Source organism: Uranotaenia lowii, chromosome 2 (genome assembly GCF_029784155.1).
Source record: "Uranotaenia lowii strain MFRU-FL chromosome 2, ASM2978415v1, whole genome shotgun sequence".
Classification (NCBI taxonomy): Eukaryota; Metazoa; Arthropoda; class Insecta; order Diptera; family Culicidae; genus Uranotaenia; species Uranotaenia lowii.
In genome coordinates, this window is record NC_073692.1 from 5,303,731 (window position 1) to 5,316,524 (window position 12,794).

The following is a 12,794-nucleotide window of genomic DNA, read 5'->3' on the forward strand; positions in this document are numbered from 1 at the left end:
TGTTATTGCAAATTTCTCGCTACACACTGATGCATGTTTCTTCCAACGAGTTCACACGAGCTAATTGGATTTATTCGACTATTATTCGACGAATTATGAGGATCATACATGAACAAAGAATGATTGATAATGATAATTTAAAAATAAACAGGTATTCTTCAAAACGGTTACATTGAGCAAACTCCGTCAAATCACATTCATAAAATACAAAAAAGCTCACAATTCTTTTATTTATTTATTTTTTAATCTTTATCAACTAAGGGTTCGAGTAACAATAGGATCGTCTCCCTAATCCTACCTAGTATATAAAGAAAATTAATATTTTAATAACATTTTTTCCAATAAGTAATTGATAAAAATTTGGCAAAACTCTTTTCTATGGGCTTTCGTAATATGTTAGTATAGGCGTCTTTTTACGGTATGTTAGATTTACTGCTACCTATATAACATTATGTTATATGCTTTCTTTTTTAGGTGAGATATGTTCCTTATATATTTTCTAAAGTTTTTGAACTTTTCCAATTGATTGTTTTCTTCAGTAGCTTCTATCTTATACTGTCACACACTTTTACACTGTTTGGTTTCAAAATTTGATTAAGACACATACATGCTAGACAACGATAGCTGTTTTGTATTCCAATTTTAATTTTTTCGTCAGATACGTTTAAATATACTCTTTTAATATTTTTTTTATTGTATCAGGAATGCTTCTCGTATAGTAAATGCTCTAACGTGTTCAATAAATTTTAGTTTACGAGATCCTACTAATACTAACCAAGACTTAATTGCATGACAAGTTAAGATTACTTTCAACAAAATTTTTAGATAAATCACTTGTGATCCGAGAATAAACGCCTGATAGACAAGCTATTTCAGGATCTACATAATTTTCCGTTTTTTGTCTTTTTGCTTAAAAAATTTTGTTGGCTAGTTACAAACAGTTGTTAATTTTCTATTCAGAATTAAAATTGTGCTAAGTGTATCCCATCAAAGAAATAAAACATTATGTACACGATGAACACAAAACTTTGCAATTAACAAGTTATGGGAAACACAGATTAAACAAATCACATCTTGAAATATGGGCTAGAACCATCTCATATCAAAACCCGATTATAACGTACAATCTTACAAGGACAGTTCCTGAGCAGTAGTAGTGGACAGATCATTGCTCGTGCTCTGCTGCTTACTCAATCAGTGGTTCCGAGTCACTTCGGTTGTCAAGCACTCGGTTCAGATAACGGTTCCGAATGACTTCCGGTTGTTGGCCGGCCAATTGTTGTTGGGGTGGCTGCTGCTGGTGCTCATGATCGGTATCGCTGTTCAGGGAACCATCCGGTGCCACGGGCTGGATCGATGGTTCATTGTTGGCCGAATCGGATAAGCTGTGGATGAGTTTTGGGAAGTTAAATATTGATGGGGGTTTAAATTGGATGAAAGTAAAATTGTCAAAACTTACTTTTTATAAGTTTGCGCAAGACGATCCTTAGTTGACATGTTTAAAAGACCGTCGTTGTTTGCGTCGTATAACCAAATTACAATCGTGGCCAGTAGGGAAACTAGTTTTGAAGAAGTCATATTAGTATCACAAAGTTTTCTCCATTATAAAACAAATATTTATACTTACCAACAAGCCAACCAATGAAGAAAATTTCCAGCATGAAATATCCTCCTTTATCGACGATGAGCCCGGAAATCATGGAGATCACAGCTAGTCCCAGATTTTGTACAGATTGACAGCTGTTCAGAAATAATTATTACTTTTAGCAAATTGTTCCAAAATACTCACGAAACCGTAAAAAGATAACTCACATTCCATAAGCAGTTCCCAGCTGATATTCCGGTACTATCAAAGCCACCAATGGCCATAAGCTGCTAGCCAGCATGGAGTATGCCATACCCATCGTTATCATTGCGATGTAAGGATTGTAGAAACTGAAAGCCAATAGACCATGCGCAAAAATGGTGACCACAATCGAAATGAACACCCACAGCACATTCCGGCCAGTACGATCGACAATTAACCCAAACAAAGGACTGGCCACGCCGGCTACAATGTACACAATCGAATTCACGGTATTGGCATCCTCCGGCGTGAAGTCAAACTTTCGCATGAAAAACACCTTTCCCAGTGCTATGAAAGGGAAGATGGCTACATAATAAGCGACACAAATTACAGTTACCATCCAGAAGCTTATCTTGAAGGTACCGATATCGGAAAGTTTGGCTACTTCGCCATTCGGTGGGTTATCGTTGCGTCGCAGGATTCTGGCCGCTCTCTTGTCCATCCAGCCCAATACCAAAGCACACATCATCGACATCACACAGGTAAGGGTGGCCAGCAGGAGTACGGCCCCGGTACAGAGGGCACCTTTGTAGCCCAAACTACTCACATAGTTGTAGACAGGAACCATAACCAGAAAATTTACCGTGCTTCCGACACGGGCAAAGGACAACTGAAGTCCGAAGACCATGTTCAGTTCCTTGCCCTTGAACCATAGGACGGCATAGTTGTTCTGCGCCACGGCCAACGATTCAGCGCCGATCCTGGCATTGGGAATAGTATGTTTATTATTCATAGTGCCAATAAACGGGTTTGGTAATTGATTGAGTTTTTGAACCGTTTACCAGAAAGAGATGAAATACATACCCAAACAGAAATCGACCGAGAATCATGAGCCAAAACGATTTCAGCAAGCCGCCAGTGGCAAAGATCAGCTGGCCGATGAGTAGAATGAACATGTAAATGATTGTGCCGAGCCGTATGCCAAAAACCCGATCGATCAGGAAACCACCGATGAAGCACAGGATTACATTTGGCCATGAGTAGATTGAGTAGAGCCACACGAATTGAGTCGTTGAAAGGTCCAGATCAGACTTAAACTTGTCCTGCAACGCACCGGGGTTATCGTAGCAAAAGTAGGATCCTGAGAAGAAAGAGCGCACAATCGACAGTTAATTTTACGGTGTGCTTTTGCCATTCACAGCACATCAGTTTTTTTCTGTTATGTAAAAACTCAATAACAGCTGATGGAGTGGATGGGATCAAAGTTCATCCGTATTTTCCCCTCATTCCAGAAAGTTTAACGTACGTAACAAAACTCAACTTACCGAAGCCGACGAGACACATCAGGATCAGCGCAATGAACCGGTGTAAGCTGGACTTGGGATTACAGCAGGCACTTGAACCACATCCTGCCGATCGTTGATTCAGCTCATCATCGTCGCTTTGTCGCGAGATTCGTTCACGCGAATCACCTGGCGGATCCTCACTATCGGTGTCCTGCAAGATCGGCCTTCGGACCTCATCGTCTTCGAACAGTCGGGGCATTGTCACAATAGATTTTTTTTTACCCTAAGACACCTATCTCTGTGATGTGTGTCCTGTCGCTACAAAGATTGGTAGGAAAATAAGAAAGTTTGTATGAAAAACTCCGCCTGAATGCTTATAGACAAAAGTGATAAGGACCAATAATGCGGGCATTGCAAAGCGTGCGTACAATTCTAATTGCGACGTTTTGTTCCCTCGTCTAAATTATATTTGTATGATGAATAGATGCGTTGAAGTTGATGGACACAATTCTTTCTACAAGGGAAGTATACATGATGGTTCCGATCGATTGGATCGCGAATGAATGAATCAGAGGCTTCGATGCTACTGCTGCTGGGTGCTGACCCACATATGGTGGTGATGACGATTATCAGAAGAACGTTCTGCAGTTGCTGATATGGCATTTCTACTAATGTTGTAAGCGTGTTAAAGAGAGGGGCGAGTCGACTCACAAGTCAAAATCACAAGTTTAACAAGACAATTAACATACATACTTCTAGGAACGGCGAACTTTGCGGTTAATACGAAATGCAAATCTCAAACAAGCGATGGGAGCTGTGATAAGACTTCATGTACTTATATTTCTCTTCCGAATTTTGGCTGCGCTCCATTCTCGACACCCTTATCCCAACACTTACCTAATTATAATCAGGAAACTGACCAGGATGGGCTCGAAATTCAATATCCGGGGGAATCTGTTGAATTTACTGGCGAAGGAAAAATTTCTTTGTCACCAAAATTGGGTGATGTTTGTTTTGCAAGTAACCCACAATGCTAGAGTTTTTGTTGGCAATATTCACTTCCACTTACAAATTGAATGTCTCATAAATAAGACAATCGAAAGATTAGCTTAGAAAAATTGAAGTTACTTGTAAAATATTTCACAAACTGTTTGAAAAGATTTTGTCACGAGCTTTTATTTTGGGGAGGCGGATGGCTCATCGAGATAAAAGCAGGTTTCACATTTCGTATCGCACTATGTGTTGATAGTAGATTTTAAAGCATTCATTGTTTTTTTTAATCCCTTATTATTTTACTTGGGCGTTCAAATATTAACATAAATTTACATTAAAATGTTTTCGAATACTTTAAACATTAAATTTTACTTTTAAAGTATTACATAAATTTTTAAATATCAACAATAGGTCGAAATCATTTATTTATCTATTGACATTTTGTGGATCTCAAAACCTCTCAATACTCTCAATACGGAACTCACAAAGAATACCTTCAGTGGCTCCCAAACAAGTAAACGCTTAATTTAAGTAAAGACTGAAATGTTGAAAAAAAAATTGTTTTTAAATATCGTTCACATTAAAGTGCAGTAAAAGCGCATGGAATTTATGAAAGATAATTTTTTATTTATAATTTTTTTAAATCAATGGTTGAGGCACATAATTTTAATCATACAGAATAAAACGAATGCTTCTGAAATTTGAACAAGTTTTCATAATTTCAAATAAGAATTTTATTTTAAATTATTAAAAAAAATTATCTTATGGGAAGGGAATGAAGTGGGTATACTTCAATGAGGTACACTCTTTCCACCACATTGGGTATAATTAACGAGCCTATAGTAAACAAAGAGACGAAATGTCACGATTGGAATTTTCGATTTTCTGTCAGTGTCAGTGTGCTCATTAATTTGAAAGGGATCAGATTGCGCCTCTTTGTTTACTATAGCCTCTTTAGGTATAATAAGCTTACAAAAGATTCACAGCTTGGAAAACAGTTGCTAAATTTATTTGAGGATAATTCAACTCTGTGTCGTTTAGAATTTCGAACCAAACTTTGACAATTAGTAATATGGCAAATTCCATACCTAAAAAATTTATGAATACATTTGTTAAACGAATGATAAAAACTACAATTTCAGCAGACTGATATGCAAATAAAAAATAAAACATAACCTAAAACCTGCCGGCTGGGGTGCGAGTAACCTAAGCGGAGATCGGGTACCCAACCCCGGTGGATGCTTTGGTCGCATGCAGACTGAGAAGGTGGCCGCACGCGTCTGTTCCCCAGGTCAGGGGCGGCGTGCAACAACAACCGAGCGTCTGTTCTCCAGGTCAGGGGCGGCTCAAACAGCGTCTGTCTTGCAGCAAGCGGCTGAATTTATGAAATGCGGCTCCCGCCAGCTAAGTCCAAGATGGCAGCCCCATCGCGGGATAGGGACTTTAGGCTAACAACCTACTGCTCCCGATTTTAAAATTGTTACGGAATCCGAAAGAAATGACCGACCTGGAACTTTGGCGACGACTTTTAGCATGAAAACACGGACACGAATTGGAACTTGGAATGTTTTAACCCTTGCCCAACAAGGCAAACTGGAACAACTTGCTAGAGAGGCTAGCCGCCTCAAGCTTGAAATTCTGGGACTGAGCGAAGTCCGTTGGCCTAATACTGGAGAACACAAGACACAGTCCGGGCAAGTCCTGCTTTACTCTGGCATACGAGGAGAACATGCTACTCGGGAACGAGGAGTTGGTTTCCTGTTAAGCCCGCAGGCCTACGCGGCCCTCATTAGATGGGAACCGATAAACGAAAGAATAATCGTAGCCAGATTCAGAACACGGGTTAGAAACCTTACAATGGTCCAGTGTTATGCGCCAACTGACGTTGCCGACTTGCAGGAGAAAGAGCAGTTTTACAGTCAACTGAACAGCGTGGTAGAGAGAATTCCGAAGGGTGACATTCAAATCCATTTGGGCGACTTCAACGCAAAGATTGGCTCCGACAATCAGGACCTTGAGCGCATCATGGGGCGCCATGGCCTAGGACAGATGAGCGAAAACGGAGAGCTGTTTGTAGAATTTTGTGGCAACAACAACATGGTGATCGGCGGATCGCTCTTCCCCCATCGACCAGCACATAAGGTCACTTGGGTATCCCGAGATGGCCGAACAGAAAATCAAATTGACCACATCTGCATCAGCCGAAAATGGAGAAGGAGCCTTCTTGATGTCCGCAACAAACGAAGCGCAGACATTGCATCTGACCATCACCTCGTCCTTGGCGAGATACGACTGAGAGTTGCGCGTGTCCAACGGCGCGAGGAGAAAGTCGGGTGTCGATACGACGTCCGCCGGTTGGAGAATCCAGAGGTGAAAAGGGCATACGTTGAACAGCTAGAATCCCGAGCCTCAGAGCTGCCGACAGACGGAACAGTCGAAGAACAGTGGTGTGGAATCAAGAATGCCTTTATCACGACGAGCCATGGTACTCTCGGTAAAGTTTGTGGAAGAAGAAGTGAATGGATGTCGGATGAAACTTGGAGGATGGTCGATGATCGGAGAAAGGCGAAAGTCGGAATTGAGCAGGCATGTACCGGGTCAGCCAAAGCAGCCGCCCGCTTACGATATGCGGAGCTGGAAAAGGCAGTTAAACGAGCTTGTAGACGAGACAAGAGAGCCTGGACAAACTCCCTAGCCGAAGAGGGGGAAAGAGCCGCCGCCAATGGAGATATCCGATTACTTTATGACATTTCTCGCCGCCTCAGTGGTGCAAGGACTAATGCAAGAATGCCGCTAAAAGACCGAGCAGGTCAGTTATTGACCGATCGAACAGATCAGCTCAAACGATGGACTGAGCACTTCGAACAACTCTTTCGAGTCACGAATAGCGATGGCCAACAGAATCTGCAGCTCGAAGCGCCAACAGTAAGTCGCATAAATGGCGTCAACTCGGAAGCGCCTTCGCTGGCTGAAATAGAAGCGGCAATCAAAAACATGAAATCCAACAAAGCACCTGGGATCGATTGCATCCCTGCTGAAATGCTGAAAGCCGACCCTGCCCTATCAGCACAAATGTTGCACCGTCTTTTCGCTGACATCTGGGATACTGCAACATTCCCGGCCGACTGGATGCAGGGTATCCTCGTAAAGGTCCCGAAGAAAGGAGACCTGACAGAGTGCGGTAACTGGCGAGGCATAACGTTGATCTGTACAACCCTCAAAGTACTCTGCAAAGTGATTCTGAACAGGATCCAGGAGAAAATAGACGCTACACTCCGACGGCAACAAGCTGGATTCCGATCCGGACGATCATGTGACTACGCTACGAATCATACTGGAACAAATCAACGAATTCCAGGACTCTCTTCTGCTGGTGTTCGTTGATTTCGAAAAAGCATTCGACCGACTTAACCATGAAAACATCTGGGCGGCTCTAAGGCGACGAGGGGTCCCAGAGAAACTAGTCCAGCTCATCGAAGCACAGTACGAGGCATTTTCGTGCAAGGTCTTGCACGACGGTGTCTTGTCCGAACCAATCCCGGTAACTGCTGGAGTGAGACAAGGATGTATTCTATCACCGCTACTTTTTCTAATCGTAATGGATGAGATTCTGATTGGATCGATTGACTGTGCACCGAACCGAGGATTACCGTGGAATCCTTCAACAATGGAGCAACTGAACGACCTTGACCTGGCTGACGATATTGTTTTGCTCGCCCAAACACAACCAGATATGCAGAGCAAACTCGACGACCTCACCGAAAGTTCCAAAGCAGCAGGTCTCAAAGTCAATGTCGTAAAGACCAAGTCGATGGAGATCAACACAGGAAATCCCTCCAGTTTCATGGTAGCTGGGCAACAAGTTGAGAAAGTGGAGTGCTTCCAGTATCTTGGTAGCCAGATAACGCCTGATGGAGGTACCAGAAAAGACATCGAAACCCGGATCAGAAAGGCCCGATTTGCGTTTGCGAGTCTCCGAAACATCTGGCGGTCACGCCAGATCTCTCTACGAACGAAAATCAGAATCTTCAACTCAAACGTCAAATCCGTATTGCTGTACGGATGCGAAACTTGGAGCACATATGCGGTAACGACGCGAAAACTGCAAGTATTTGTAAACCGCTGCCTGCGGAATATCATCCGCGCTTGGTGGCCTGGCAACTGGATCTCGAATGAGGAACTACATCGCCGGTGTCATCAAAAGGCGCTAGACATCGAGATTCGGGAACGTAAGTGGAGATGGATTGGGCATACGCTGCGAAGAGATGAAGACGAGATTTGCAGAGAGGCGCTAGATTGGAATCCAGAAGGTCATCGAAGAAGAGGCAGACCCAGAAATTCGTGGCGGCGAAGCCTAGCCGCTGAAATCCGAACAGTCGACGAGAATCTTGACTGGGACCAGGTGAAGACGCTGGCTCCGGATCGTCAACAGTGGAGGTCTTTTACCACGGCCCTATGCACCGGAGGATCGGCGCGGGATCATTAAGTAGTAAGTAAGTAAAACCTCATCATATGAACAAAAAAACGATGGTGTAGAAATATTCGACCTTAACAAATGATTCCACTTATCGTTGCTGAGTTACTCAAACGATCAAATCATCCGGCCGCTTTTTGATGACATAAACAAAAGTCACTCACTGATGATGCGACTGTCACGAATATGTAGGTTAAAAGGAATGGTAAAAAACATGAAAACATTCATACGTGGGTAGTTTTTTTTACAGTTGCATCTGCGTCAGGAATTTTGTCGAAATTGTTGAACATAGGAAGCAGAATTGAAGATATTTTTATCCGTCTTCACCTGGTGGAAGTTGTGATCAAATATATAGCATTAATTTACGATGGCCGATCTTAAGAAGGACTTGGATGAGTATCTGCTGCTGCAGAGCGATCAAAAGAAGAGCTTCAAACTCGAGATGCCAAAGATGCCCTCGATTCCCACCCCCGGGCTTATGGGCAAGCTTTTCGGCAAGAATCAGGAGCCAGAGGCCAACAGTTGGTTGAAGGATACACAGGACACTTGCTGTCCGAAGTTGGTATGGCTGTATTCTTTCATTTAGGTTTTAATGAACGATAATCGAATGTTTGGATCATTTCAGAGTCGGATACAGCGAATCGTTGGGTTTGTGACATGTATGGGACTTGGAGTGTTCTGTATGATAGTTTCTACATTCTACATTCCGGTGTTGATCTTCAAGGCTAGGCAATTTGCACTTCTCTACACTTTGGGAAGCGTTTTCTTTATTATGAGGTTGAAATTATGAATTCCTTTTGGTGGATAACCTAAATAATTCTTGTTCGTTAAATTTCAGTTTTTCATTCCTGAGCGGTTTTGGAGCGATGTTTCGACAGATGTTTTCCCGAGAGCGTTTGGCGCTTTCCATTTCGTACAGCTGTTGTTTGGTGGCCACGTTGTACTTCGCGATGATTGAGAAAAGCACCGCATTCACGGTTCTGTTTGCTGTCGCACAAATTATTTCTCTACTGTGGATGATTCTGGGAGCAGTTCCAGGTGGTTTGACCGGTGTCAAGTTCTTCGGACAAATGTTCCGCAGTTCCGTATCGAACACATTGCCGGTGTAAGCGAACAAACGAACGAAAGCTTGTATGTACAAAGTGGCGTAGACAGGTGGATATAATTGAATGTTATTGAATATTCGAACTACATTGAAAATGAAAATTCTCACTAGCATCAAATCCTTATCAAGATATCTTATCTTCATCTCATTATAGTATTTTTTTATAATAAAAATAAAGTCTCTAGTATCAATGAGACAAACCAAGGCTTTTTTTTCTTTGATTTCGTGTTCTTTATTGATATTTAATAGTTTTAAACTTAAAGAAATTTTGAATTACGACAACGATTTTTATTATCACACACTCATACTATTATTTAAAAAAAGAAAAGAAAAAAGATTAGAGTTTTTCGGTGTATTCTAGGTATATAACAAGAATCTTGTTCACGAATTTTATTCAACAAGCCATCGAAGCCCAGATAAGCATGCAAACAATCACTCGAACATTTAGGTTCGCACAAGCTCACTGTACCAGTTCGTTCACTTCGTTGGTCAGTTTCTTTATCTTGAGTGGTAGGAGCGTGCACATCTCCTTGCACACTCCCTTTTCCGCCTGAAAACACGCGGCTAAATTTTCGTTCTCATCGCAACTTTTTACGAAGTGATGATAGTAGCGGAAACTGTTGCGCACATTTTCCAATTGAAGGCGTTTGTCCGGAGTGATGACCTTATAGAAAAGCCGACCCACGTGGAAGAACGCAAAAAGAATCGGTTGCATTTCGGCCTCGTCGATGCCTTGGGCTGGAACCTCCAGAGTGTCTAGGGGAACTTTGTATGATTCGAGGAATTTTTGAAACTTGGAAATACTTTTCTCGCACAGTTTGTTTATTTTGTTCAGGGCGTGTGGAGTCGGTCTATCGCTTGAAGAGAGAGTTTCCAGCTTGGCCAGTTTTACGTCCAGCATCTTGGAATAGATGAGTCCGAGCTCGTACCAAATTTCCCGGCAAATGGTTTGATAATAGGTTGGGTTAAGGACAAGATCCAATTCCTCTAACTGGTCGACGGAGCGTTTGTACAATTTGCATTGATTATCTTCGTCGTCGTCGAAAAATGCTAAGTTTTTGTAGAGGCTGGCTATGTCTTGGACTATTTTTGCATACTGCGAAGCTTCCGTTTCTTTTGTATAATAATCTTTGGCCTTGTTCAGCCAGGATAAAGCGTTGAGGAAAACAAGTTTGGCGTCTTCCAGAGTAAGACAAAACTCGTCAGTTACTTGATCTTCGTAGACGGAAAGACCTTCGAGACCGATGAAACGATCAATTTCTCGTACCGGACTAAGGCCATCCTTGGGCAAATTTTTGTCAGATTCTTCGTCATCTTGACAAAGTCGCTCTTTTGATGTAGCAAGTATATGGAGATCATATTTAGCCCAGCAGCGAGCAACATCAGCCGATCGATGACGAAGGCTTTCTATTTTGTCAGCTCTAACCGTGTCGTTGGTTTCTTTTGGAATAACTTCTTCTTCGAATCGGTCAAGCATGTACGAAGCGGCCGCAAGCAGATGTCTGGCTTGGCTCAAGTGATTTTTCGGGAAATAGTATTGCGACAAAGTGGCGGCATTCAGAGCCCAATCAATATGTTCGAAATCGTTATAATCCAGCTGTCTCTTCAAGGTGAGATGACAGAAATGCGCTGACTTTACTAAATCTTCTAGATAACCAAACACCTGAGCCATATAGTACAACGTAAGGGTGTAGTTCTTTTCCAGCAACAACTTTCCCTTGCCTTTTTCAATTTCATCTTTCGTCCCAAAAAGGTCGATTATTGTTAGAGGTTCGTTATCACTTCCTTTAACATCATTGTAAATTTGCATAGCTTGTTCGAGATATTCCTTGGATTCTTCAAAATTTCCTCTGTTGCAATAAAGAATTCCTAACTGATTCAACACTTCAACATACCTAAAATAAGAACAATCATTCAATTCCAGAATCCTAGTTTAAACCAATATATTTACTTACCCATTGATCGCCTGTGGCTTTTCACAATGCTCCTTGACCAGGTCGAAAGCTTCTTTCAGCGCTAGCTCTCCGTTCGTTAGTTCTTCAGTGAAAATAGAAATTTTTCCAATATCCTTCAGGACATTGGCCAGCAGGCAGCGTACGGTCAACGATGCATCGCTATCCCTATCCAGGGTTTCATCAAGATTTTTCAACTTACGCTGTACCACCTGCAAGATATCACGGGCTGCGTAGTGCGATCGGAACGGTTCCGTCGGGGGATCATTCTTGCTGTCCTCGTCGATTTTGCGATGAGCTTTCTCGAACTCTTCCCGGATGTCCGAAAGACTTTCCTTGGTGATGCCCATTGTTCGGGGAAATACAAGTTACCGTTTGCTGCGAAAAGACAGATTTCTCAATTGATCAATCCTGGATGGATCGATAATTTTCTGGCGGTCGGAAAAGCACGGAATATAGCGCAGCAATGTGCGAAATCGCGACGGGTGGATGGCTACGAAATAGGTAATCAAAACAAATAACAATAAGGAGTTCAACGATTGAGGTCGAAAACGAGTTTACACCGTCAATTTGAAACCGATTTAAAAATGTTTCAATGTAACCCACGGTGGTTGAAAAAAATGAAATCGGTATCGATTTTTGAATACGGGGAAAGCGCCAACTGTAAACAAATCCAGATGATCACACAAATGCGTTAAACTCTTTATGTTACATCCGAAAATATGATCTTCTTTTAATTTTTCTTATTTTAGTGAAGTTAAATTTAATTTTTTAAAGGCGAATAGCTTTTTTATGAGTGTGTAATCCCACAGTTCATTCGCCCATTTCCGCCATTTCCCAAGGGGCTGAAAGAGAAGGAAATTTCCGAACTGACATTTCAGTACCGCACTGACGTTTTGGTACCAAAATGCCATTGAAATCAAAGGGGAACTGACGTTGTGGTTCCAAAAAGTCGGTACGGTCCGTTTGTATGTGATTTGACAGTTGCTTCAGTCCTTTGCCATTTCCCCTCGAAATTTCGTCGCGAACAAAAGGGCCAATAGGCGATGGAAGCGCTGACGAATTTGGGTGATGGTTTTGCATTAGTGCAAGTGGGATGCAGCTATAATTTCACCCAACTTTTGACAGTTCTAAAGGGGTTTTCTTAAGGAGAGAAAGAATAACTTTTCGATTCCATCGCCCATAGTTATTTCGAGAT

At 42.1% G+C, this 12,794-nt stretch overlaps 3 protein-coding genes across 4 annotated transcripts; 1 reads left to right on the forward strand and 2 right to left on the reverse strand.

The window, feature by feature from the left end:
* Positions 1 to 191: 191 nt before the first annotated feature.
* LOC129744659 (major facilitator superfamily domain-containing protein 1-like) lies at positions 192 to 4,290 on the reverse strand. Of its 2 annotated transcripts, XM_055737293.1 has the most exons (8): positions 4,102 to 4,290; positions 3,970 to 4,038; positions 3,112 to 3,390; positions 2,651 to 2,927; positions 1,813 to 2,547; positions 1,628 to 1,740; positions 1,460 to 1,559; positions 192 to 1,385 (listed from the first exon to the last, which is right to left on the reverse strand). In XM_055737293.1, the coding sequence occupies exons 3-8, from the start codon at positions 3,329 to 3,331 to the stop codon at positions 1,187 to 1,189; spliced, it is 1,644 nt and encodes a 547-aa protein (XP_055593268.1). In that variant the 5' UTR covers positions 3,332 to 3,390; positions 3,970 to 4,038; positions 4,102 to 4,290; the 3' UTR covers positions 192 to 1,186. The 2 variants fall into 2 exon arrangements, with proteins under 2 accessions (XP_055593268.1, XP_055593267.1); XM_055737292.1 differs by having other exon boundaries at positions 3,970 to 4,290.
* Positions 4,291 to 8,746: 4,456 nt separating this feature from the next.
* LOC129747789 (vesicle transport protein SFT2C-like) lies at positions 8,747 to 9,849 on the forward strand. The gene is made up of 3 exons (XM_055742135.1): positions 8,747 to 9,101; positions 9,165 to 9,316; positions 9,378 to 9,849. The coding sequence occupies exons 1-3, from the start codon at positions 8,907 to 8,909 to the stop codon at positions 9,646 to 9,648; spliced, it is 618 nt and encodes a 205-aa protein (XP_055598110.1). The 5' UTR covers positions 8,747 to 8,906; the 3' UTR covers positions 9,649 to 9,849.
* Positions 9,850 to 9,925: 76 nt separating this feature from the next.
* On the reverse strand, positions 9,926 to 12,100 carry LOC129745883 (KIF-binding protein-like). Its single transcript, XM_055739255.1, has 2 exons — positions 11,600 to 12,100; positions 9,926 to 11,539 (listed from the first exon to the last, which is right to left on the reverse strand). Exons 1-2 carry the CDS (start codon positions 11,944 to 11,946, stop codon positions 10,105 to 10,107), a joined length of 1,782 nt encoding a protein of 593 aa, XP_055595230.1. The 5' UTR covers positions 11,947 to 12,100; the 3' UTR covers positions 9,926 to 10,104.
* Between the last annotated feature and the right edge of the window lie 694 nt (positions 12,101 to 12,794).

Excerpts from the sequence above, each read along its gene's own strand:
- LOC129745883 (XM_055739255.1), bottom strand. The coding sequence starts at position 11,946 with ATGGGCATCACCAAGGAAAGTCTTTCGGACATCCGGGAAGAGTTCGAG. Across the intron at positions 11,540-11,599 it reads AAGCCACAGGCGATCAATGG|GTATGTTGAAGTGTTGAATC; the intron begins GTAAGTAAATAT and ends TTCTTATTTTAG.
- LOC129744659 (XM_055737293.1), bottom strand. The coding sequence starts at position 3,331 with ATGCCCCGACTGTTCGAAGACGATGAGGTCCGAAGGCCGATCTTGCAG. Across the intron at positions 1,741-1,812 it reads CTGGGAACTGCTTATGGAAT|CTGTCAATCTGTACAAAATC; the intron begins GTGAGTTATCTT and ends ATTTCTGAACAG. Across the intron at positions 1,560-1,627 it reads CTTCATTGGTTGGCTTGTTG|TTTCCCTACTGGCCACGATT; the intron begins GTAAGTATAAAT and ends CTTCAAAACTAG.
- LOC129747789 (XM_055742135.1), top strand. The coding sequence starts at position 8,907 with ATGGCCGATCTTAAGAAGGACTTGGATGAGTATCTGCTGCTGCAGAGC. Across the intron at positions 9,102-9,164 it reads ACACTTGCTGTCCGAAGTTG|AGTCGGATACAGCGAATCGT; the intron begins GTATGGCTGTAT and ends GGATCATTTCAG. Across the intron at positions 9,317-9,377 it reads AGCGTTTTCTTTATTATGAG|TTTTTCATTCCTGAGCGGTT; the intron begins GTTGAAATTATG and ends GTTAAATTTCAG.